This window comes from Pleurodeles waltl, chromosome 9 (assembly GCF_031143425.1).
Source record: "Pleurodeles waltl isolate 20211129_DDA chromosome 9, aPleWal1.hap1.20221129, whole genome shotgun sequence".
In the NCBI taxonomy this organism is placed as follows: Eukaryota; Metazoa; Chordata; class Amphibia; order Caudata; family Salamandridae; genus Pleurodeles; species Pleurodeles waltl.
The window spans coordinates 967,067,413-967,093,860 of NC_090448.1; the positions used below are offsets into that span (position 1 = coordinate 967,067,413).

The 26,448-nt window shown below is 42.6% G+C and overlaps 1 protein-coding gene across 1 annotated transcript; it reads left to right on the plus strand.

Annotated features, from left to right (window-relative positions):
- The first annotated feature begins 2,823 nt into the window (after positions 1–2,823).
- On the plus strand, positions 2,824–24,402 carry DIO2 (iodothyronine deiodinase 2). Its single transcript, XM_069208368.1, has 2 exons — positions 2,824–3,510; positions 17,165–24,402. Exons 1-2 carry the CDS (start codon positions 3,139–3,141, stop codon positions 17,708–17,710), a joined length of 918 nt encoding a protein of 305 aa, XP_069064469.1. The 5' UTR covers positions 2,824–3,138; the 3' UTR covers positions 17,711–24,402.
- Positions 24,403–26,448: the final 2,046 nt, after the last annotated feature.

A 26,448-nucleotide genomic window follows, 5' to 3' on the forward strand; every position in this document is an offset into this window, starting at 1 on the left:
GCTACTCCTCCCCAGCCCTTCACACCTATTTCCAAAGGGAGAGGGGGTAACACCCTCTCTCAGAGGAAATTCTTTGTTCTGCCTTCCTGGGACCGGTCTGCCCAGGCCCCAGGGGGGCAGAAACCTTTCTGAGGGGTTGGCAGCAGCAGTAGCTGCAGTGGAGACCCCGGAAAGCAAGTTTGGCAGTACCTGGGTTCTGTGCTAGAGACCCGGGATGCATGGAATTGTCCCCCCAATACCAAAATGGTATTGGGGTGACAATTCCATGATCCTAGACATGTTACACGGCCATGTTCGGAGTTACCATGGTGATGCTACATATAGGTATTGACCTATATGTAGTGAACGTGTGTAATGGTGTCCCCACACTCACAAACTCCGGGGAATTTGCCCTGAACAATGTGGGGGCACCTTGGCTAGTGCCAGGATGCCCACACACTAAGTAACTTGGCACCTAACCTTCACCAAGTGAGGGTTAGACATATAGGTGACTTATAAGTTACTTATGTGCAGTGAAAAATGGCTGTGAAATAACGTGGACGTTATTTCACTCAGGCTGCAGTGACAGTCCTATGTAAGAATTGTCTGAGTTCCCTATGGGTGTCAAAAGAAATGCTGCAGCCCATAGGGATCTCCTGGAACCCCAATACCCTGGGTACCTAGGTACCATATACAAGGGAATTATAAGGGTGTTCCAGTGTGCCAATAAGAATTGGTAAAATTAGTCACTAGCCTGCAGTGACAATTTTGAAAGCAGAGAGAGCATAAACACTGAGGTTCTGGTTAGCAGAGCCTCAGTGATACAGTTAGGCATCACACAGGGAACACATACAGGGCATACTTTATGAACACTGGGGTCCTGGTTAGCAGGATCCCAGTGACACAGGCAAAAACAAACATACATACAGTTCAGTCTTTTGTATTGGAAGTGTTTTACAACGGCCAGGTCAGTACAAGTCATGAAAATGTTATTGTGTTCACTTGAGTCAGCTTTCGTTTGTGTTCCGTACCAGTTTGGTGTTTCATCCAGGACTTGGCAGATTAGATATTTATGATTTCTGTGGCATCCCTCAGCAGAGTGATAAGGAAACGCTCTGGCGATCCTTGCTGTGACTAAGTTAACAGTTGCCTACCAGCGACTGAGAAGGGCTGGAACAAGCAGATTTGCTTTGTAACTGTAACACATACGATAGACCATCGTAGTGACAGGTGCTGCGCCACATCAAGTAACCATTGCACAGCATATCTTTGGCTGTGGACATTTTATGCTCCCCACCCCCCCCCCCCCCCCAAAAAAGGTGAAAACCTGATATAATCAGTGCTGATTGGAACCTAATTCTGGCTGTTTGGGTCGATTCAGCAGCAAGTGCTTAACTTATTAAACTATAACTATCTTGCTGCTCTGAAGTAGAAATATAGTTCAAGAACTGGTGCTTTAAGAATAAGAAGGAGGAAAAATAAAGTTTAAAAAGAGAAGCGTTTGTAGGCTTTGAAAAAACAAAATCAGCATTTTGGATGACTGCAAATGCAAAGGTGTCAGGCTCACAAATCGCACGAAGTGACCAGGGACGGAGCTGGCAAGAACTCCCGGCGCTCTCTTTTATGGGCTGCCACTAATATATCCGCCGTACTGTACATCTTGGCAGCCCGGGAGCGTCCTGGAGCGATGCGAGTTCTAACACCTCGGGCTCTGCACTGTTCCTGCGGAACTTCGGGAACGGCCAAGTGTGCTGGAAGAGAGTCACGTAGTGCGCACCATTACTGTACACGCCGTGCTCCTAAGGGACGGGCGCTGGCTGTCTCTCTCCCACGCCGAAGACTTCAGAGACAGGCAACCACTATGGAGGACTGATGAGTAAGGCATAGCACTTCTACGCTCTACACTGCTCCTAAGGAGACAGAAGAGGCACTTCTGTGCACGCAGTAAGTAGTACTTTCAGAAACTACAAGTACTTCTCAGTACTTGAAATGGAAAAACAGAAGTGCAGGTACTCTATATCAGAGTGCCTGCTTGTTTCTGAGAAGTGCCGGTACTCTCCAATTCGAAGTATTAGGTTTATCTTGAGAAGTGCAGGTACTCTCCCTCTCAAAATAAAAAAGTGCCGGTACTCAGTACCGGGCAGTACCGGCCCATTTAAAGCACTGGTACTTCAGAAATCGCGTAATACCAGTGTTGGACAGAAACAAGACCCTACCACTACTTGTAAGGATTGCAAGTGATTCAGTTCCTCGTCAGGTCTCAAAACGCTATACAAAATGCAATTAAATACAACAGCCTATGTACAAATATTGTTTATGAGGCGGCCCGTCCACTTCTCAGCAGGCAGCATCTAATATGCGGCAGGGCAAAGCACGTTCTCTTCTTACTTCTCCGTAACTTGATAATGGGGTGCAGAGAACAGCCAGTCATTCAAAAGGGTGCGGACACCCCTCAGAAGGCAGCTGGGCTGAACGTGAATGGACCGCGCTCGCCACCCCTCCTGCTCTGGACCTCGAACTCCCTCCACCAGCAACGGCGCGCGCTGCCAGTCCCAGTGGCAAACTTCTGCGGAGCATTAGTTTTCCTCAGCGAACAAACACGCGGGAGAGGGGCGGGCACCCGCCTCTCCTGTAAATAACAAAAGCGTAAGGTAGTCCCGCCCTCGTCACAGAAAAAAAAGTTCGTGTTTCCCTCTTCTATTCACCGCAGCCCTGGCCAGAGTAAAGCCTTCTTTGGTGCTGACGTCACAAATAGATTCGGAACGAAGATTATTTTTTTTCATTTCTCTATTGCAGCAATTAGCCGCGGAATGTATAAAAGGCTACGGCTCGTAGCAAGGCCACCAGAGGAGAACCTTTGGGTGCTACGGGGAGAAAGCCTGACAGAGAGCGAGAGAGAGACGGGGAGGAAACTGACTGGACCAGAGCAGCAACAGAGAGGGGAAAGGTGGCTGCGTGGTGCACATGGCGAGGGGGGAGTGGCTGCTCCACACCACATATCCAGATTGACCCATTCTATGTCCTTTTACTAATTGTTAAAACTTCACTATTGGTGTAACTTTTGCCATACTCAAAACTTGGAAAGGGGTGAACTTTTGTCCTCTGAGTTGGCAATTGTTATTGCTTAATTCATGCCCCTGTTAACCAACCCTCCAAATTATGCAGGCAGGTTGCGACGAACCAACAGTTGGGGGCACCTGTTGGGGCAGTGTCCTGTATAGCGCAGCCAGGAACAAGGTGGCATTTTTCCTCTCCTTCATGGGCAGCGAGGAAGCCAAGGAGCATGGGCATCAATGCCCGGCTGACAGCATGGGCTCTCAGAGTGCCAGCCTGCTGCTCGCCCTGCAAATCGTGCCAGGTTTCTTATGCAATTGCCTCTTCCTGGCCCTCTATGACTCTGTTGTCCTTCTGAAGCACGTGGTGCTGCTGCTGAGCCGGTCCAAGCCGGCGTGCCACGAAAGGCGCCGGATGCTGACCTCAGAAGGGCTGCGCTGCGTCTGGAACAGCTTCCTATTGGACGCTTACAAGCAGGTAAGACAATGGATAGTCTTCTGTTGCCAATGTTTGATGGAGAGGAACCTATATAAAAAGGCTTTGGGATATCTCTTGGTCCTAGGATCCTAAGGTACGCTTAATAGACTATGGACTTCCAATAACCCTTTTCAGGTTGTGGTATATTAACTTCTTCAGTCTACAACTGGGTATGGTTGCTTGGATGGAAAATTATCAGGATATATATCATTATAGATTTATATTTGCCTAAGTGATAGACAATTAAGTCTTTCATCTATCGAAGGACCAAAAATGGATGCTAGTTGGGAAGTACATGTAGTTGTCTTCTTTTGATCCATTACTGAATTGTGCAGGTTTACTTCTTTCTAAACTTTTCTGGTTTTGGCAGCTAAGGAAAATGAGGCATGGGAAGGTGGTGTGTCTTCCAAAGGACCAGAAATTAGGGATGCCAGAACTAGAATTGTGGTCCTACAGTTGATAACTTACGAACATGTTCTCCATCTTCCAAACAAGAGTCAACTGGAACTTAAGTTTGTGGTGTATTATAAATGCTTGACTGCATCCTTATTGGTGCCTACTGGGATTTCTTCATAAAATGCATCAATAGCAGAGATGTAACTCAAACCTGATTTGCCAATTGAAGGCATGCTTGACAAGGATCCTCCTGCCTACACTTTTTAAGTGGGATGTAGGTGAAAATATCCTCCCCCCACCCTTACTATGTAAAGGACTACCAATAAGTGGATCAGTGCTTCACTGCCTCCTACCTGTGGTAGCACTATAAATGGACATATACCGCTTAATACTTCAATATACTCCTCATCAGTGGAGATTGCACAGAGCCCAGGTCTTCTTGGAGATACCGTAAGCCACTAGCACATGGCTGTGAAAAGCAATCCTTGTGACATAGAAGGATGGAGGCAGGTGGAATGTAATGCACCATTTGTATCACCTGTCCCTGAAAGCAGACGGAAACATGAGTAGCTGGGTTTATAATGGCTACCTGCAAGAATTCAATTGCAACTTATTCTTGGTAGTGAAAGAGAGACAAAGTGACCAGATTGAGATCAATGAAATGCCAATGAGAACAAAGGGAAGGGAAGGGAAAGATAGAGGAGGGGACAAAAAGAAAGACAAAGACACTTGTATGAGTTCACTTAAAGTCAATAGAGAAGGAAGGACATAGCATGGAAGTATAGGAGGGGGAAGGAAGATAAAGAGACTTGTCTGCGTTCGCAGAAAGATCATAGGGAAGGAAGGACAGAGTGGAAGGGGAGTGAATGGGAGGAGAGGGAAAGCAAGTGGATGGTAAGGAAAGGAGGCATAGGGAGAGAAGGGAAGTGGAGGGAAGGCGAAGGAAGAGAAGGGTAGGGAAGGAGAGGACAGGGAAGTGAAGAGAAGGGAAATAAAGTGAAGGGAGGGAAAATGAAGGGAAGGGGAGAGAAGGGAAAGAAAGGGAAAGAGAAAGGGAGGGAAGAAGGGAAGGGAAGAAAGATATGTAAAGCACATGAATCACAGTTTCGTCTCTAAACTTGGTGGATTTGTGGGTCATGGCAGGGGCCCCAGAACACCCCAGATCTCTTTGTTGAGGAGAGCTGGGGATACGTGGCTGCAAAGGAAGCCATGGATCGTGTCATTTAACTCAGTGGTGGGGTGTATTGTGGTACAGGATGGTACTATACCACGAGTATCCACAGTCGAATACTCCAACGCAAGTTGTTGAAGAAGGCCAGTTTTCTTTGGTGAGTTTTGTGAGACAGCCCAGGGGTGTGCATTAGCTGCGTGAAGTTTCATGAAACCTGATCATCACAGGATTGAATCCCGGAAAAGACGACACAGACTTTCAATTTCTTTTACCACTATAACTCAACACAAGAGGAATGAATGGGCTGGATAATAACTGGCCAGATGTCGTTCCCACCACCTGGTGCTGCAACCAAAAGACAAGCGTGTCCAAGCGCCTTCGAACTCGTTCTTTAGAAAATGGCTAGGGAGGAATGGCACCTCTGCATCCATTCTTAACAAAGCCGATGGTGTACTGTAGACAACATCCGCTCGCGCGGATTCATGGCGCCTTGCCCAGGCCTTGAATACCCCTGTGATGTACACGGCTCTTTCTGCACAGCACGCTGCACCAGGTCAGGCTCTAGAGGAGCTGATCCCTAAGGGCGCTCTGCAAGCTTTGGCGAGGGTCCAGTTCGTCTGATTCACTGTTTTTCACTCAGGTACGAGGGTGTACGGGGGCTTGATGAGACACAAACCGAGAGACAATGTAGGCTGTGCACGTGGGCAGTGACTCATGAGAAATGGACACCTCCTCTACATATCAAGATCCTCTTAGTGAGTGTGCCCACTGTTCCCGCTCTCACCCTCACACATTGCAGTGTCACACTTCCCCTTCATGGTCGCAGCCACATAATACGCTTTCCGCACGTCACAATATCCTACTTTTACAGTCTCATGCTCCTCTCACTCCCTGTCACTGACATCATCCCGTACTTGCTCCGTTATGCAATCTAAACTGACGCCTCTCTTATTCATACTCTCACACACCTAGTATCATTCAGCATAACACCCATCACGCACCCAGTTTCTTATGTCCCAAATACTGTCACGTACCCACTCTAATACTCTTTCAAAGTCGCACCCGATTCCAGACTCAGTGTCACACCCGCCAATCTCCAACTCTAAAATGCTCTCACTAATTTACACTTTCACGCAACCAATCTCATTTCTTCCCTCACACACCCTATCACACCCGATCTTACTATATTCTACACCCTATCCAGTTTTATACCTCACAGACACTCTCATATGCCTCCATATACTCAGTCTCGGGGTTACAGACTCGCAATATGATGCACTTGCACATTCAATAACAATTTCTTTCACACACCGAGACTCTACCTCCTTCTCTCAAGCAGTCTCATACTTTGTCACACCCGATGATTTAAATGGGCAAGTACTGTCAGGTACTGAGCACCTACACTTCTTTAATTCTAAATAGAGAGTACCTGCACTTCTAAGCTCTGCTGCAATACATTTAATGGGAGAGTACTTCTCAGGAGTAAATACCAGCACTTCTGTATTTCCAGTTAAAGCACTGGTCACATCCAATTTCATCCTCGCTCTGACACCCAACCCCATCCTTCCTCTCTCACGAAATCTCATACACTAAACCACCTATTCTCCTGACCTTCCTCCCCTCTGACATACCTCAAATTTGCTTGATCACCTATCCCATACAGTTCTCAAGAACTCCAACCATCACTTGTCCTGTTATGCAAACCAGCTCATGCTCGGTTTATTGTATGTTAACTGTTTTACATTCTGTCACCCTCCCGTTCTCTGTCACACAGAGAACCCGAGAATAAGAAGACATTCTCACACTGTTGTACCATTTTACACATGCCATTAAATTTTACTCTCACTGTCTGGCAGACTAACCGTCTTGTGCTCTCTCTACCCATTTTTACCTAACAGGGCATCAAACTATGTCATCTGCTCACTGTGGCACCAACTCTATCTAGTTATGTCTCTCACACACTCATTATCTGTCCAACTGATATCGTGCATCACATACACATAATCTGTGGCACTTTTTAAACTATTCTACACATATACTCACACAAACTCACAAAAAGTTGTCTTTATGTGCATATTCTCATTCACACTTACCTTTCTCACACATAACCTCATGTTTTCCAACACAATCCTACATATGCTTCCTATTGTAAAATCTGTCATGCTCAGAAATGCATTTAAATACTAACAACCACAATACTTCATATTCTCTAGTAATTTCATACTCTTTCCTACATAATCTTCAGAATCTATAAAAAAATCAATACCATAATATTATATATAGACCAAACTCCTACAGTCTCCCAGTTTGAACCCAATGTGCAAAAACATGAAACTTCATCCACATGTCTTAAGTCTAAGCTTTAATTATCAAGCCTAAATCTAAAGGGCAAGTCTGAGTGTAACTCAGGGGACCAAAACTACATAGATACACCTAACCTACTCAAGCTAAATCTTGAGGAGGGTAATCCGTGTGTCATCAAATAATGTGTTTCATATTTCATTTTGATTGAAGCAGGTGAAGTACAAAAAGACATATCTACAAGTCCTGTGCCAAGTTAGAAGCAGAGGTGAAACGGCCTATAATGAAAGTGGGAGGTGGCCCAACATGCCTGGATCTCTAAATGGATGGTAAGGCTAGGCAGAGCCAGTGGCTGTTAATGGCACTACCCACTTTTCATATAAACCAGTAAAATTCAGCTCTGTAACCTGATATAGAGCATCAGAAAGCAGGCAGAGGTCAAAATAGGCAAACACAACAGGAAACCTGGGGTAAAGCTTCAGAATACAATAACTTTGAAGGAGCGGTTAACCAGAAGTAGCTATAATGGACAAATAATGCTGTAGGAGGAAGCCAGGGACTGAGATGGACAAAGAAGCAAGAAAAGTTGATAAAAGTTGGTAAAAGAGAGGAAATATTGAAAGCACAGAATAGGCCACATGAATATACAGAAGGATGATGCACTAGAAGAGGGAACACAAAAAAGACAGACAAAGATGGCGCTCTAGTGAAGAAGAGGGACGCTATTCTAGCCAGCTGAAGGTCTAGAATAGGGTTTATTAAAATACACATGTTTTAAGGGGGAAATGTGAAGGTCTGGTAAGTGAAAGGATTTCCATAAATTGGTTAAAAAATATAGAATGAAGCATTGCAAACAAACTCTAGAAATGGAAGGAGCTAAAAAACGATACAGCAATAGAGAAATAAGAAGCTCCTCAGAAATGTGAGAATCTTTAGAAATGCAATCAAACTATAAAAATTATATTGCCATGTAGAGTCCCAGGTAGGTGAACAAGCTTCTGAAGTGGCACTGTCCTTCAGAAATGAGCTCAAGTTCCAGAAACAGGACCGACTAGAAATTTCATTCTAGAAATGAGATGGAGATTCAAAAATGGAAACATTGTGAAAAATAAGATCAAACCCCAGAAATAGGAAGACATCCACACGTTGGAGGAATCCCCATGATAAACAACTGTTCTAAAATACAGCCAAGTTCCAGAAATTGGACTAAGGAGCAAGAAATTATGTAGATCAATTAAACTAGTAGGGAGCTTCAAGAATGGAAATTACAAATGTGATGGAGAGCTAGAAAGATCAATACAATTCAGAAAATAGAGGTAAGAAACAACAGAATAACATTCATAAAGATTCAAAGGTGGACGAACCTGCAAGTAGACATGAAGGTCCAAGGAGGAGAAGATGAGCTCCAGATGTATTTTAGATTTCAGAAAAAGATGACTGTCTGGAAGGATGGGTGGCATTCCAGCATGACAGAAGCCTAATGAAGGAAATCCTTCATTTGATAAATAAGACTTTTTGATACCAACTCTTCCTCCTGCGAAATGTGGAACTATTACTACCTGATGTCTACTTCAGATCACCATAGCAAGCTTTGGTCCTTTCACAACTGAATGGAGCACACTCTGCACAACTACCTCCCATTCTTTTCTTTAGCACCTCTGAGGAGCATTGTACCATTGTACTGTCTGTGGCTTCATCAACTGTTAGAAGAAATTAGACCACATCCCTTAAACACTGAGGGAACATCACTGGCTGTGCCTCCCAGTGGGTGTCTTCCGCAAGACCAGTTGCGCCACTTACCAGGCTCAAAGTAAGAACAATCTGATACCTAGGTTAAAAACGACGAACCATCTGTCATGCAAGGACATCACCAGATTGGAAATGAGGAATTTCTTAGGAAATAAAAGAGCACAACACACTTTTTCTCACTATGTCTAACCACATCTCCATTGACATTGGAACCACTCTTACCATACTTCAGTTCTAAAGAAACTGAGGGTACCTCCCTTTTTGGTACCTACTCTCATGCTGTCTCAAATTTGTTGATCCCGTTGTTGCTTTGCACCTTGGATCTTACCATATTAGTAGCCCTACGCACTTTTATATGTACCTGAGGGGATGATACCAATGGAGAGAAGACACTCTTGAGGAGGATGAGATGGGGCTCTAGTATGGATATTATATCACAACAGGGGTCAAAAATTGAAGATGAAGGCTAAAATAAGACTGGTGCTTTAAAAAGGATGGGAGTGGGCTACTCAGAAAAAAAGATTATTGAAAAAGCAAATGGAGTTCAGGTGACGATGTAGCGGAACTGTAGTAAGATGGTAAAACTGGTAGGGTTCCTAAACTGGCTTTGAAGCACATTATCTTGTAAGGAAAAAGTTAATGTGAACTGGTTGCTGATCTCTTCTCCATGGAAGTGTCTCAGCCACGCTCAGTGTAGACTAGTAATCAAGAAGACAGGTAAGTCTGGCTCTTTGCTTTGGCAGCCAACAAAGGTGACATTTGGAAATACTTGCAATGTTGCTTTTATCTCTGTACTGTCATTGAACCAAGTTCACCATCTTAAACTAATATACAGCTGACTTGTTTGCTCATTGTGGATCATCACCGTGTTTGAGGCATCTTACCCTCTGACTCCATTTCAACCCTTTGGCACAGCTAGTTCTTACAACCATATTCATATCCAAAGCATTTGCAGCTACATGAAGTATTTGCCTTAAACTGGGAAAGCATTTTGGGATTCGAGTATGTGTTTTTTTGAGCCTCACTCCATCATACTTAGCTGAGTAGTGAACACAGTACAACTCCAGAGCGTCAAGGGAAATTGTGTGCGGCATGGCCACTTGTGAGTTCTTCAGTGACTAGAACTGGTATAACAAAGATCGCAATTGACCTAGACACCCCTGCCAACAGGACTTTCCTTCCATTGGCATGAGCAACCTTAAAACAATTAGCCCATTCATGGAAGAAGCTCATTAGGAGCAAATGGAGAAGGTGAAAAAGGGGCATTAATGAGAAACGCTGCCAAGGGTAAATGAGTCATCATGATGCAGAGTGGGACGCACTCCAGGATGGAAGGGTCTACGTCCGTTCATTCATCCTGGCTCCCAGTACCAAAGCAATGAGCTGGCATTCTTACAAATGCGCATTCTGCCGCTGAGGCGTAGCCCTGCCTGCGAAGCGACACTCTTGGTTCAAACACAAACTAGCGCCAGTCACTTGGCAAACAGAATAGCTGGTTCAGAACAACGTGTTGCAGAAGCCCTTTTGCCAAGCCTGACAACATCAGTCCTCCTCTGGCATGTATAACAGGGTGGATAATGGGTAAGAACTAAAGAAAATGTACTACTCTCCTATTGTTTATAATTATGCTACTATATTTTAGGTTAGCTCATTTAGGAACGACCAGAAATGTTTTTGCTTTTCTAGTGTCTTAAAGTTTATACTGACCGTCCTATTAATTTCCATTATTATATTGTGTATTATTGAGTTTTCAGGCATAGTCTTGGCTTTTATGACAAGTTGTAAAGTCCACAGTTATAATTTGGGTTCTAAGTAGTTAAGCAAAAAAACAAAAAAACAAAAAAATATATGTTTTTCTCAGCACTTTTCCTTTTATCTTTCATTCCCCTGTTTTTTCCCTTTTTCTACTCTCTTATTTTCATGTATTCCTTTCTATCAATATGGAAGGATTGATTTGTGGTTAGATACTGTGTGCCCTTCATATTACTTGTTTTCTTCTATCTTTGTTATGATTTTATGTTTTGTGAGTGTGGTTTTTGCATAGCGGGTAAGCGATTGATACGCAAATAAAATGACATTGCACAATTCCAAGGAACCAGATAAACCAATCATACTAATTTTACTCAGTTCTCCAACAGTCATCGAGTAATCATTGACACAATTAGACATTCAAATTTTGTAACAGTCAGTGAAACTCTTGTAAAATAGTGATAGCGCAGTGTAATTCATGTTAGTTATACAAGTCAAGGTAATTTTGATCAAGGTCATAATTGCTCCCTAATTGTGACATCTTCACCAGTCCCACCCAAAAGTGTGGGATGGCCTTACTTTCCACCCCATGGAGGTGCCCTGTACCCAGACCCTGCTAAAGGCTTCTAGGTCTAGACAAGCTCATTACCTGGTAATTGCCACAGCCAGAACAGAGGAATTGAAAAAAGCAACAATGTTGATGAGCCTACAGTTCATGCTTCACTTAACCTTTGTGTCAGAGACACAGGGGTAAGCCCCTCTACACTTTGCCTCAGCCTCACTCCATAAAGTGCTGTTATAGCACATCCAGTGAGTAAGGTCTTCTGCTTGATTGAGGCCAAGGTCTCATTTAAATACAGCGTTTTTTCAGCGTTTTTCTGAAAAGGCTTCGGAATTGACAGAGGTGCGAGACAAGGAATGGCAATGCTTGGATGATGATCCTCCTGGCGGTGGAAAGGAGTCCAAATACTTTACTGGTGTTGTGAATCCAAACTCACTTGGGAGCCTGGGAACCTACGGGCCACCTAACAACAAGTTAACCTGTGCTGTCAAGGGCCTGGCATCTGAGCTCATGGTGTGGTTTTGTGGTTACAGATTAAAACCTTGAAACCTGGAAATGCACCAAAGGGGATTCCACTTGGCTGGCCTTTATTCTGCCTTCGAACCTAACCACAATTCTTTGGTTAGATGGAAAAAGGAAACCTCGTTTTTTCATGATGGCTGCTTCCCCTGGTTCAGGAAGACACAATGTAGTTTTTTACCATCAATGTCTACTTTTCAATCCAAAATAAATTAGAGAGATGTACTTCCTAATGCAGAGAATCCTCTGTGATAGCGGACAATATCCCGTTGCACAGTTACAGCACCTCAGTGTTTCTGCTGGCCCCTGTTATATTTTTTATTGTATTGTACATTTTTATGGCACTGCACACACTTCTCCACCAAGTACCATTGCAATCACAGTCAGGATCCCCACTAGCTCTCACTGGCACTACCTGCAGGAGGGAGGCATCACTTCAATGGCTTTGCCTAGGCTTGAGGGGAGGTGCTATAACCCTGCTCCTTTTTTCCTTCTCCCTCTGCTGCACTAATGGAATAGGAGTGATGGGCTTTACCATTTGCTTCACAATGCGTTGTTTTGTATGCCTCTTTTAATAATTGTATGTCATAGTTCTGTAATCAAAAAACATCAAATTTATAAGACACACAGATGCTGTACTCTGGCACAACACTGACAGAATATTGATAACGAACATGTTGCCTGACATAAATATTGTGGCCTAAATATCATTTATATAAATATAGTTCCATTGGGTATAGATTTTCTATTTTTATCTCCAAAGGGGAGATATTTTTGTAACCAATCTTTAGGGCACAGTATTTTTGTCAGACAATATTTAGACCACAGAATTCTGGTAGTGTACCACCCATTAACACTGTGTCTGTTTTCACGTTATTTCTGCGAAAACACATTGGCGGGTGGCTCATCTACCACTGACCTTTTGTAGGCTGGACTCTAACCTCAACGAGGTTGTAATCTATCCCCAGACCCACATACCAGTGATCTAAAACTATAACATATATATTTAGCTGACAAGCGTGAAAAGTGGCTGTTGCTGGTTGGTTGGCATCAAAGGCTGGTTAGGCCACTCAAATCTGTTTGTGGTATAAAGAGAGGAGACATCGCTTAGCGCTAAGCAAAAATGCTCTTATACCAAGAATGTGATTACATGTGTGTTCTGTTGTATAGCCACATGTTCCTACTTTCTATTGACATTGTGACAATGCACTTGTGCTCCTCTGTGATATCGTGTGCCATACTGTTTCAAGTTACCACATTTGGTAATCACATTGTGTGCCGAGTTTGCCCTGTGCTATATAATAAACCTAAAGCAATACCACTTAATATTCCCACTGTTGTTTTGAGACCTATTGCGCGTATGTAGGAGAACTAGTGCACACAGCTGCAGGTTCAGCAGAATGCCGGGTTTCTACTGAAAAGATTTCAATATCAACCTGTCACAATATTATGACTAACATATCGACTATCACAATATTGTGAAGGTAAGTATGTCTCTATAGATTGACTATTCTTAACTCCACATATAGGTTCCTTGACAATATATTTATGTGTCGATGTGGTGTTAAGAATTGTAAATCTGGACCTAAACACAGTGCTTCGGTTGAGCCGGTGGTTCCCGGTGCTCGGCACCAGCACTACTCAACACCGCACTAATGGCAGTCCACCACATGGTGGCGCTGTATAATTTTGAAAGGCACCTAACAACAGTGTTTAATACTTCAATACACATTAAACGTGAACAATACTTGTCTCCCACACCATTCTTAAAGTTTTAGTGACCTAGTATAGTGCGAGTTGTCACACTTGTAGTGGTGCGATGGTTAGTACTTGTGTTGGTACTGTCACTGGCAGTGCTGGCAGGGCAAGGTATGGTGAAAGCTGCAGTAATGAGAAGGGCATTGATACTTAGGCCCATATCTACGAGTAAAATGATGCAGTGTGGTGCCACAAGTCATCTTGAAGTGCCGCACCATTAGAAAAGTGCAGGGATGTGTAACATTTATAGCAATAAGGAGTGTCCTCGTACTTTCCTCTGTGCTGGTGCTCAAACTGCTGCTGATCGCCAGTGCTGGCACCCTTGCACCACGGTGCAGGGGTTCCTGCATTGTAGGGATGATTGTTTACGTATAGGAAGGGACACCTTCCTGCACATAAACAAGTGGCATTTTTCTCCTTCTGTGTGTGCTGCAGCATGCAACACACATAGAAAGTGGAAACAACGAGGAGAAATAAAGCTATTTCTCCTTGTTGCACCATTTTTATGCCACTCCTGAGGTGGCGTAGGACTCTGACTCATTCCCACCCTTGTAAATCTGGGACTGCGTCACATTCCATGGGTGTTGTGTGGGAACACTCACAGCAACGCCCATGGAATTCCCCTTACAGGCAGTTTTTTGCGTGAAAGGGGACCATGTATACAAGGTCATGAAAGGCCATGCAAGGTGGCTTTACGTGGCCTTGTAAATATGTGGGGGCACACTGAGCTGCCAGAGCAGCAGGGGCAATGTATGTATGCCCCTGGGTTTTTAATTTAAATTGGGCACTGGTGAAACCTGTAAATAATGACTGCCACATTACAGTGGTAGCCGCCAGATAATGGTCATAGTTGGCATCAAACATAAGTTGTGCTTTACAAATACCACCTAACCTAACAACACGTAAAATATCGCAATGAAACGTAGTGAAACACAACACAATAGGTTTCATAACAGAACAGAGAGACATTAACGCCTTCCAGTTAAGATGTCTTCTGCTTCTAGAAACAGCAGATGGGAACCTCGAAATGCAGGGCACTCATAATTCTTAACATTGCAGCCAGATGAGTAATCTCTCTACGGAGAAGCTTCCGACTATTTTATTACTGCATATTACACCACAATGAGTTGCACTTGGCTAATGTCAGCTGCCAAACCCGGCCAAAGGCAAGTTTTGTTTCACTCTGGCAGCAGAAGTGCAATATGGCGGTAACTTGGCGAGCGCGATTGTGAAGTAGTCCCCGTGAGCCACCACAACCAGGGCCAATAAATTCAAAGGTCATACCATTGTAAATAGGTAATTAGGCAAATATGATGTCACGCGCACTTTGATTGATTGACTCCTGGCATTTTCATGTAGGCCTGTCCAGAGAGCCCAATTGAGGCTTCATTAAAAAAAAGTAGTGTAAAAACTAGGCTGTAAAACATCCTACATGTCTACATATTTGTGGTCAGATAAACCAATTTAATGGAACAGCTGTGTTTTTGACGAATGTCTTTTTTAAACATTATATATTTTTAAATGTATCTTTAAAATTGCACTTTTTGTACACGTTCTTCTACTCTGATTTTGATTATATTACCTCAGTCCTTTTAAGGTGTTAATTAATGGCACAGGTGTCTTCAGGACATGTTGTTCCCAGGGCATTCCAATATACATAGAGGCCCATATTTACAAAGAGTTTGGATCGGGGTTGCTCACTTTTTTGACGCAGCCCCAACACAAAATTATTTTTGGAATTTACAAAATGTTGATTTATGTGTCTTTGTAAAAAAAAAAGTAACACAATGCAACACATTTTGCTGCGTAAACTGTCAGAGATGCGTGCCGTGGGTGGTTCATAGGCCTTCCCGTGCATCCACCCATGGACTTTGGCACAAACCCATATTTTTCAAAGAGATGTATGTAGACATGGATTTGCACCAAAATGATGCACCTTCCTGATGCTGGTGAACCAGGAGAAACAGGTTTATTTCTCCTTCTTATTTTCTATTTTAATGTGTGCTGCAGAAAGCAGCACACATAAGTAGTGGAAAATTCCTCTAAGGTTAGTTTTTGTGCAGGAAGAGACCACTTCCTGCACTAGAACTATCTTGACCATGAAGCAGGCATGCTTGGGCTATGGCACAGTGTTGGTGCTATTCAGTCCAAACTGGGCCAGTACAGTTGGAGAGTAAAACATTGCCATTTATTTTAAGATGTAGAACACTTGTGCTCCCTTCCTTTCACACAACGCAGCAACGTTACTTTGCTGCACTGCATTGCGTGAATTCTTTGTAAATATACCACAGAGTGTGGTTTAGCTCCACCTAGGGGAGTATTACTCTCTTACCACATCTTTCAGCCTCCTGTGGTGAAATTTTATTGCCATGCACAAGGGACTATTTACTTTTTCAAAAATACAGTGAATCGTGAGCCTTTGCATTCTTTTTCTCTTCGATGTATTGCAGTCAGAAAGCAATCACTTAATATTTGGGCTTTTGTTTTTCGTTTCTGAAAATTGTTCAACGACATTTAGAAGGTAGTAAACCTTTGGTTATAACCATGTTGAAGAATTTTAATTAAAATAAATGAAAGAGGAAAGATTGACAGGATGCTCTTAAAAACTACAGTATTGCCATTGGTTTGCATGCTTTTTGTACTAATTTCGATTGGTTGACTATGTCAAGCTGTCCCATTTCGTAATCCTCCATCTATTACATCAAGAAATTAAATGGAAACACAAAGACAACTATAGATAAGGATATGGACTTATTGGAACATTCTCTTGCCCACTCTTTTACCAGACACCCTGTAATTGATTAAGGAACAGGGACACCAATTGAGCAGAACTGCAGATTAATTTAGTTATACCACTGTCATTCGAGCAGTGTAGTTTACAGAAATGGATGTCAAGGAAGGGCCTAAAGTTCTGAGTTCGCTTCAAATGCAGAATGCTCATCAGCTATGGGGAGTAACCTGCAATTCTAAGCACCACAGATTGCAATGAGGGAGACAGCAATGACTGACAAACATATACCTATGACTTTACTCAGAACATTACTAATTTTGCCTGAAGTATGGGGTCTGATTCCAGCGTGGCAATCTTTCAATATGCCACATTTACCACCTGCCGACCTTAAAACAGTCCACATGTGCAACAATCCAACCATTAAATGTATTAGATGGTATGGCAGTCATGTGTCTTATGTATCGTACATCGCCCATAACTTGTAAACCTCAAGATCTGTCAACTTGATTATATCAGTGGTCTTTTGAGATGGAAATCACGTGTTGCCTGCCGTCCTTGAAGTTCCAATCTTATTACATGCCACCCTTATTATGTGACAGCCTTAAAAAGGTTTAAACTTGCAGTGGGGTTTTCCCGTTCTTGATATCGTAGCAGGAATCACTGTTGGTGTGAGATGCTAACACACAAGCTAATACTTCATATTTTTGTCTTGATTTAGGTCAAACTGGGTGAAGAAGCTCCAAATTCCAGTGTGGTTCATGTGACAGGTGACCAAAAGAGCACAAATGATGGTAGAAAATGTGGGATCCTGGACTTTGCCTCTCCAGAGCGGCCGTTGGTGGTCAACTTTGGCTCTGCCAGCTGACCCCCATTTGCCAGCCAGTTGTCGGTCTTCAGCCAGCTGGTGGAAGAGTTCTCTGGTGTTGCCGACTTCTTGTTGGTCTATGTTGATGAGGCTCACCCATCGGATGGCTGGGCAGCTCCTGGCAATGAGTGTGCCTCGTTTGAAGTGAAAAAGCACCAAAGCCAAGAAGATCGCTGTGCTGCAGCTCTGAAGCTTGTGGAACACTTTTCTCTGCCTGCTCAATGCCAGGTTGTTGCTGACTGCATGGACAACAATACCAATGTAGCATATGGAGTTGCTTTCGAGAGAGTGTGCATTGTTCAGAGACAGAAAATTGCCTACTTGGGAGGCAAGGGACCATTCTTTTACAACCTCAAAGAGGTCAGACTGTGGTTGGAAGGTGCCTTCAACAAGAGATGAAATCGGCAACCCAATACCGAAAGAGATGTTGTACAGGGTACACTAGAAGTCATCAAAAGAGAGGCATTGTAGCCCAAGTATTAGTCTTCTGTCCACATTTGTATTGTATGACTTTATGACTAAGTATTTCTGCTAAAGGTGAAACCTCCCAGGAAGGCAAAGCTCATTCAAAAGCATCAGTCAAAAAAACATAACATAAAAATAGTGACAAATGTCTGGTTAGGTCAGATGAGACTCTTGACCAGTGTCTAGTCTAACTCATCTGGCATCTGGAGGAACCAGAATTTTTAGCCACAAAAATGGAGAATGACCAGTCCTCAAGTAGAGACTGAGTTGTGTAGAAGATGTTAAGAACATGACAATAATGTAGTAGTCAAAAGTTGAACTTAAAGAAATAAACGTATTTGATGTATACTGCTTCCTGATCGGACCCTATAGGAAGACAATAAGTAAAATAATTATGGTCCGGCCAGTGATGAATAAGCCACAGCTTTAAAACCAGGAACAGAACTACCCTAATATTCCTGCTAGCAGGACGCGCTATTTATTTATTGAGGCATTGCTTTAGAGTTGTTTTCCAAAAAGTGACCTTCCTTCTCGTAGATTTTGTAAGATAATTTATTTCTTTGTAGCAATCTCATGATATGCATCATGGATGATGTGATAGTGGGTGTGCATGATTTACCTCAAGTGGCATTCTTGGCAGTAATGCTGGCATCTGCGCACTGCCTTGAGAGCATGTTTGTGTGGATATGTAAAGAAAACATAGATGTACCAAAGGAACATAAACTGTGGAGGAATTTTTACCTCAAGTTGTACAGTAATTAGTGAGCCAAAGAAAGTAGAGAAACCCAAGAATCAGTGGTGAATTCAGCCTTTCTGCAAGTTATACATGAAATTATGTATACAGGGGTGCCAAAAGCTGATCAGATTGACAAATGAGGCGCCCCACAAATGAACTTGTGTATCTATTGCAAGGCTTCTTTCTGTCCACTGAAAAGGAAAGGGGAAGCTGAGAAGCTGGTTTATAAAGATAGTATTGTGATGAGGGGAAAGTTGTAGCTCCTAAGGCTGCAGAGGAACAGAAGAGATGCACCCACAGTTAAAAGGATTGCCTGGTACATCTACTCTTATTTATACGGGGAGACAAAGCACATTTACGCCGCTTGATTGGTATCTGTCCCCTTCAATAAGGCTTATAATATTTTTACTAGGTCATCGGGATGCCCAGTCAGGGATTCAAAGTGCTATTAGCCCATTTATTCATTTGACCTCCAGTGATCATTTTGGGCACTCACAAATTTTGTCAGACACAGGTGACACCTGCAGGACTGGACGTGCTTCATCCTCATGAGCCAAAAGTGATTTTGGGAGAAAAGTTACATGCCAGTTAAAAACTTCATAATTTTGTCAACCCATCCACTTGACCTACTCCTATCTTCACAGGTCAATATGGCTTTCAGGAGTAGGGTCCACTTCTCTAGGTTCCTGGCACTTACAGTTCACAATATGTCCTACTTCTGGAATCTAGTGGACAGAAGTTGACATCTTGTCATACAATAGTGGGACACTTCTCTTGGGAATCCTCCACCTCATGTGCTATTATCTGCCTGAATTAATAACTTTTTCCAGTTCTGAATGTCCCATTTTTCAGTATGCCCTTTATGTCAAGTCAATGGTCTTTGTAACCGGAGTAAATGATATGGAAAGGCCAGGAACATAGATTCTGTAATTTTCTGACTTCCAGTGTTTACCAGTCATAAGCCTGCGTACCATCCGAAACATATACTTGCTAATATTAACATACCTGTTGTTACTTCACATTATTTTTGTTGCGTTCTCTTAAGAACAGTGAAAGTGTATGAAGTCATACAACCATAGGGCCATCTACAGAATTCTACTCAATTGTTTTTCCATAGACATAGACAGACTCTGTATGGGCCACAATATATTATTTAAGATACAGAAAGGCCTCTTTGTGAACAGCACTTCACTGTAACAGCCTATCACACAATGTCATTGCCCTTTAATAAATAGAGCTCTCTGATTGTCAGTCGTTCCATAAGCAGACCCACATTGCATAGTCCAGAAGTGCCCCAATATTGGATAAACCACATTGCATATCAACGGTATTTCCATTCGGATCCTGGAAAGCAGACCATAAATGGGTTTTCATCCTACAGAGCAGGGATTTTGTGAGTAAGTGTGATTGTAGGTCAGCAACTGCGTTTTTGAGTCAATCACACTGCAGCTAAATAATTGTCTCAATCAGATATCCATAGCTAAGGGTGAGGGTTTATTTTTTTTTATCATGTAACCCACGCTACAGCTTATGAGCAATTCAGTCAACAAAGTCAGGGATTGTCTCTTTAGACATAAGCCATACTGTACGCCAGACTTAGGTCCCGATTTATATGTTGGCGATAAGGATACTCCGTCACAAACCCAACAGATTATCATTACCACTAGCATAATGGTTTACCCGCCATAGTTTGGTGATGACCATAGTTTGGCAGTGGCGGAGACTACTCCATCTCTGGTCTGGCCAAACTTCTCTGATGGCTCAATGGAGATTTGCCTATGTGTTCGCCTTTCCAATTTAGATGGACAGACATATAGCCATTTTCTACTGCCTGCCACTGCCATGAAAACCCTGGTGGTGAGAGGAAGTAAAAACATAAAAATGCTCCCTTGCCATGGGATGTGACACCCATGGCGAGGGATTCATTTTTTAATTCTCAAAAGTAAATTCCTGCTTCGGAATTTTGTTTTTTAAGTAAAACATTTTTTTGATGGATGGCTCCATCATCTTGACACAAAGCAGTGCCTCAAACTTACAAAAGCATTGACAGGAACTGTTGTCCCTCAGTTCCTGACAATGATTTGGAAATGACCACCTACTTGGCAGTCATTTCTAAATTTGGTGGACAAAGACTCTGTCTGGGTAACAAAGTAAGTTACTTTGTTGCCCGGACGGAGTTTACCCCATTCACCAATATATAAATCAGTCCTTTAGTGTTGTGTCCAACATTAGCAGAAACATGTTTCAATGGCCATTCAACCCATAGTGCAAGAAATCAAATGAATGCACTTTGGAACTCAAAGTGCTGATCAGGTGCCCGTGACTAGTTAGACCAGAGAAGGTCACAGCACCTGAAATAGAGTGAGGACTCCGCCAATACTAGTTAACAAATACCGCAGATTTAGAAAAGTGTCTGTTAGATTACCTGAAAGCAAGTACCGCTACATAACAAAACAAACACCGCACAAACAATAAGATTACCTCAGCAATAAATATATCTCACTGATACTGATTATATTGAACTCATACTGACATAATGCACAAGGATAAATCACTGGTCAACCCTAACTGCAGTCAGCGACTGTGTATCCACAAGTTAGTTAAGGGCTTCAATCTTACAGCCCACCTACTGTTCAGGAACCATCTCATCCTCTAATATACCTCATTAGTGCTCATAACCTGTCTAAGTGTTAAATAACACTCACTGACCCTCAGGTATAACCAGATACTCTCAAGACAGGCACAGTACTTTCTCATCATGAAACAACTAGCATTGTGCCCTAATCACCAGGACATTCTCAGCGTACCACAACCATGTGATGGCCTCATTGCAAATAGTCCCACGTCAACATTTTGATGGTGCCAACATAGCATGCTTGATAGGTTCATCACAGAACTAGTGATGATCCTTCCATAACACTGTGGAAACTTCCCATTACAACAGTCTATGCTCTCACCTCACTGGTGATGTTTTCATCTAGGTATTATTGATTCCCCTGGAGCCACTCTGTTTATTGTCTAATTGTAGTTCTAATGATAGACCTACTACAACACTGTTTGAATTTTCAGAATAGCATTGTTGATTATCCACAAGACCAAAGCCATACCGCAGCAGAGGAGAGAGTACCACTAGTGTTCTGTTAATGGTCTGAACACTGTATTGGTCTTGTTTTCCCCTCAGCACTATTGATGTGTCAACTGCCGGCGCTACATTCAGACAAAGCAGAAACTAAAGTCCCAACAAGTGCTGAGCTGGAAACTATATTAGACACAGGACACTTGGAATGAATCAAGAGCAGAACATTATTATGTAATTCACTGACCCAGGACTAGGTTTCATTTGCATCATATCTTGCTTGAAAAGACCTACCCTTCTTAGAGGCTGGAGCCTAATAACAAGCCGGGAACCTGTTTCTGAAAACTCTTATGCATACTCACTTTTCCTGGAAGGAAGCATGACCTGCCTACATTGTGTCATAAAACCTCTATCAGGTATGCTCCAAAGGAATGCTTTTAGTGAAATCTTCACAGCCCAGTGTAACATGTTTTCCTATTTGTAGGTTCATTTTTCACATAAGTGACACCCATAGAAATAAAAGTAGATTAAAGATAAAGATACATCACTGAATGTATCCCTTTTGTGGAGTGCCACTAACTGCAACCAGACTGACTGCACAGTAGGCTTGTGTTTAAAGGGATAGTTCCAGTAGATTTTTTTTAATCTTGAATATGCGCATTGTCTAATTTTTCCATATTTGCTGTTGCTTCTTAAAGGTGTGTTTTGTTATTTTGTACATTTTTGTGAATCACAGAGTTTTGCCTTTCTTATTATGTCTTGTAGATTTGGCTGGATCTGTCTTCGCATTTGTGCAACTGTAGACTCCCTCAGAGCAGTAGACACCTGTTTACCTGATGGATGTGGTAACAACCCTCTGGCAAACTGCTGCAAGCCTCATTCAGAGGCAATAGAATTATTTCTGTACTCAGGGACCTATCACACTATTCACGTCTAACCACAAACCCTCTCATTTTTTATGCACTAAGCTAATCTTAACAAATATGCAACCCTTTGTAAACAAAAGTACACATTAAGCAGGCGCTGTTATTGTAAATCAAATGCTCATCCAAACAGAACACTAGTCTCGACTAACCAGTACATACCTACCAGTCCAATATTCCATTAAAGCAATGAGTTGGCCTGCGTTGTTATCCTCCAAGCATACAGCTGGAGAAGCAGTCATAGAGGACTAAGAGGGGTGAGAAACTAGTATTTCTAGTCATTCCTTACTTTAGTTTTCCCTCAGACCCGTTTCCTATTGACATTAATGAGGTCTTCACTGTACATTTTGTAAACTGACTGGGAGGTGCTGTCTCCTCTTGAACGGCAGTTTTGGGGGTAGGTTGTGGTTTAATCATATATGTAAATCAGATATTGAATACGTGGAAAGTACTTCAGAAACGCTAAACGCATTTTGGCAAATGTTAAATAGATGAACCGTTTGCATCTTCATTTATACACTCCTGTTAGTTTGCTGTTACACAAAAGTGTCCCTTCTTTCATCTTTATAGTATTCGGATATCTATACAGACCTGAAACCTGCCATATTCTAGAAGACAACTCATTTGGAGGTTGTGGAAACAGCTACAGTAAAGCAGCTAAAATGAAAGAGATTACACCTGTTTGACAATAAATGCGTTTTGAGCCCAGATAATAAGAATGTTTTATCTCAGTCCAACAAAATATACATTAACTTGCCAAAGAGGCTACTGCATCGTAGGGAGGATGTTTGTGTCACCCTCTGGGCTGCATTTCCCTAGTTTTACCCAAACCACATTCTAAATCTGTGGATGTCCTGAGCATACTGCAAAGAACAGGGGCTTGCCTTTGTACTGCTGATGACCTCACTGTGTGCCGTAAACTCAGAAGAGCCCAGGTGGGAGGACCCTCAGATACTCTGGGCCTGATTTCTATTTTGGCAAGCAGGTTACTCTGTCATAACGGTGATGGATACCCCGTCCGCTGAAATCTAAACCATGCCCTCTGTCTAACAGCATGTCAGCAATGTTGGTGCATGTACTACACACACGCTGTATAATGTTATCGCAACACAAAGTGATGCAAAACGATTTTGCTGTGGAGTAATGGAGCGTAAGCAGACTAGCCCATTGAACACCTCCCCATTGGTATACTTTACCTCTGAATGGGCATTGGGGTTTGGAAAGAGCTGGCATTATATCAACCAATCTGTCCAGGTTTCCGTTTGGGCTCGTCCTTGTTTGCGAATTACTTTTGATTGAATCTTTCCACTATTTTACAGCAGTCTGAGCTTTTTATCATACAATACTGAAGGCTAACTAAACATTTCTGAAATGGTGCCTCCAATATCAAGTCTCAACTATGTTTTCTAGATCTTGCCAATTCTTTTTTCATGTGCTCAGTAAGCAACTATCTTTGCTCTCTGTCCCAAGGCTATGTGGCATGTGTTTCTGATATCCATACCATATTGTAAATTCACCCTATGTGTTTGCTAACCTATGTGCTGTTGAGTTGCTGAGGTGGGATGATGGAAAAGGGATGAAAAAATGAGGGATTTTAAATTGAATCCAATAAAGATGGCAGGAGAGACCCTCTGGCGTGTTAATGAAGTGCACTAACGAAAAGGTCTTTGCGTCCTGTTTGTGTTCAGATGACATCACGCATGAGGCTCGTCTCTCACCTACATTTACATGTGGGTGTCTGACATCTGGAGCATCCCTTCCCCTTAGTCTCCTTCAAGAATGTAATACTGCAATTGAGGATATTGTAAATAGTACAGCATTACAAGACTGTCATAGAATATGTGTTCGAGAAATATTCTGATGTTTTTACATTTTAATAAAGTCTGTGGAGAAAAAAGTGTTGTTTTCGTTATTCTTGTAGGTGAACACAGCTGAACAGCAGAACTGTGTGACGTGATGGTTATAGCGTTCCTATTCATGTTGACCATAGACGGGGTGGACGGGCGGAAGTTTCATTGAACACATTTGGCCCTAGTGACATAACAGCATTGACCTCCCGTCCCAGCCCCTCCACAGCTTTGTGGTTGATAATAAGGGATAAGGGGAAGGGCAAAGAGTGAAAACTACAGAAGGTATCAGAGGTTTCCTACCTGTTCCTGTTGTTGCCTTCATGGTTAAGGCTAGCAACGGCAGCACCTTGGACTTCATAGGTGAAGTCTGGGTATAGTAACTGCTACTCCTGAATACCACCAAAGGCAGTGTCTATCCTGTGTCGAAACAACAGAGATCCTGGACTGATCTACCTTGAAACGTGTTCATTCTGATGTACAATATGGGCACAAAGCCTTTGCTTTAGCAGCTGAAGCTGGCACAGGTTTAGGACAGTGGAGTGGAGTTAATGCTGCCTTTCCATAGGTTGTCTACAAGTGACATCATCTGGCTTGTTTCCCAAGGGAACAGCCTTGGCATTGTGTATACCTTTAGGTTGATACTGTGCATTTCTTTCTACAGGAGCAGGCACACTCCCAGAATGTTGTCTAAACGATAGAATGGTTCTGAAAAGCCCGGTGACATGTTACTTTTTTGTATTTGCCAAGAATATGTGCCCATCCCATTGACCTCCATAATAGTGGCACATTCTTCACTATGTGTGGATGTTACCTGTGGTTGGAGTAGTTACTTTGGTGATGAAGATGCTGCTTGCTATTGCTAAAGCAGGATGTGACTCATCTTAAGCAGGGAAGAAGAGGGAACTCAGAGCATTGCAGAAGTATGGTAGTAAAGGCATATTATCTCTGCGCAGGCGTTAAAAGTGCCGAAAATAATGACGCAAGGAAATCTGTTCGATTTTCTTGTGCCATTGTATCGGCCCCTCTAACGTGGAAACGCCCCCTTTGCATACATTATGCTTGGCACAGGCATAATGTAGCGCACAGAGTTACAGAGTGGCGCAATGCATGCATTGCACCATTTTGTAACCATGATGCAGAGTTTTTGGCCTTTTAACGCCACACTAGAGTAAAACAATGACTCTAATGTGGCGTTAGAATGGTGCTAGAGGCTCTTAAACATGCCCCTAAGGGTTTTTCTTATTTTTGCGTGAAGACAGCACCCCTCTAGTGACGGGAATAGGAATAAAGTGTTTCAACATATCAACCAGCATTGCCTTCAACTAAGGGTGCAATAAAGCTTTCCAAAACCTGCACCTGTGTAATAGCAAGCCTCGACTTCCCCCTTGCCACTCTGAAGAACGTGCTGAAGATGTAAACAGGATCAAATACTTTAGGTTGCAGAAAACAGGTTCGTAAATATAACTGGAGCAATATGAACAACCACAGACATGCCCAGGACAGAAAAAAGGTTAGGATGGGCACATGCGAGCAGAAAGGCAGACAACGATGTAATAAATGGACTGTGCCAAGCAGGCAATAAATGAGAATTGTATTGCCTCTCGCCTCGGTGCTGTGGTCTTCAGGCATCAAAACCAGTAGGGTGATTGCTCTTTTTTCATTAAAAGTTTATCCCTTTGAGGCCTTTTGGCTAGACCGCTAGTTCAAGCTGGACATTCATTTAAATGTAACGACCAGAGTGAACTACATTGATTATTTTGTGCACCTGCAGCAGAAGGCAATTGTTAATTTGCCTTTAGCAGTAGTTGGGTGTACCAAATACTTTTTTTTAATACCACAATAAAGAAGATACAGGGCCAGATGTACAAAAAACTGGTCTCAAAATACTGCTTGTAAATTGCAACCACTAAATAATTTTAGGAATCGACCTATATACCTAGGTCAGATTGTATATTCTGACATAATAGTGGGTCGGAAAAACCGACTTTGAGTATTTGTAACTATTAAAATCCTTAGTACATCTGGCCCAAAGCCCCTAGGTGTTCTTTACATTAAACTTGTATATGTGTCACCTTATAGAATGATTT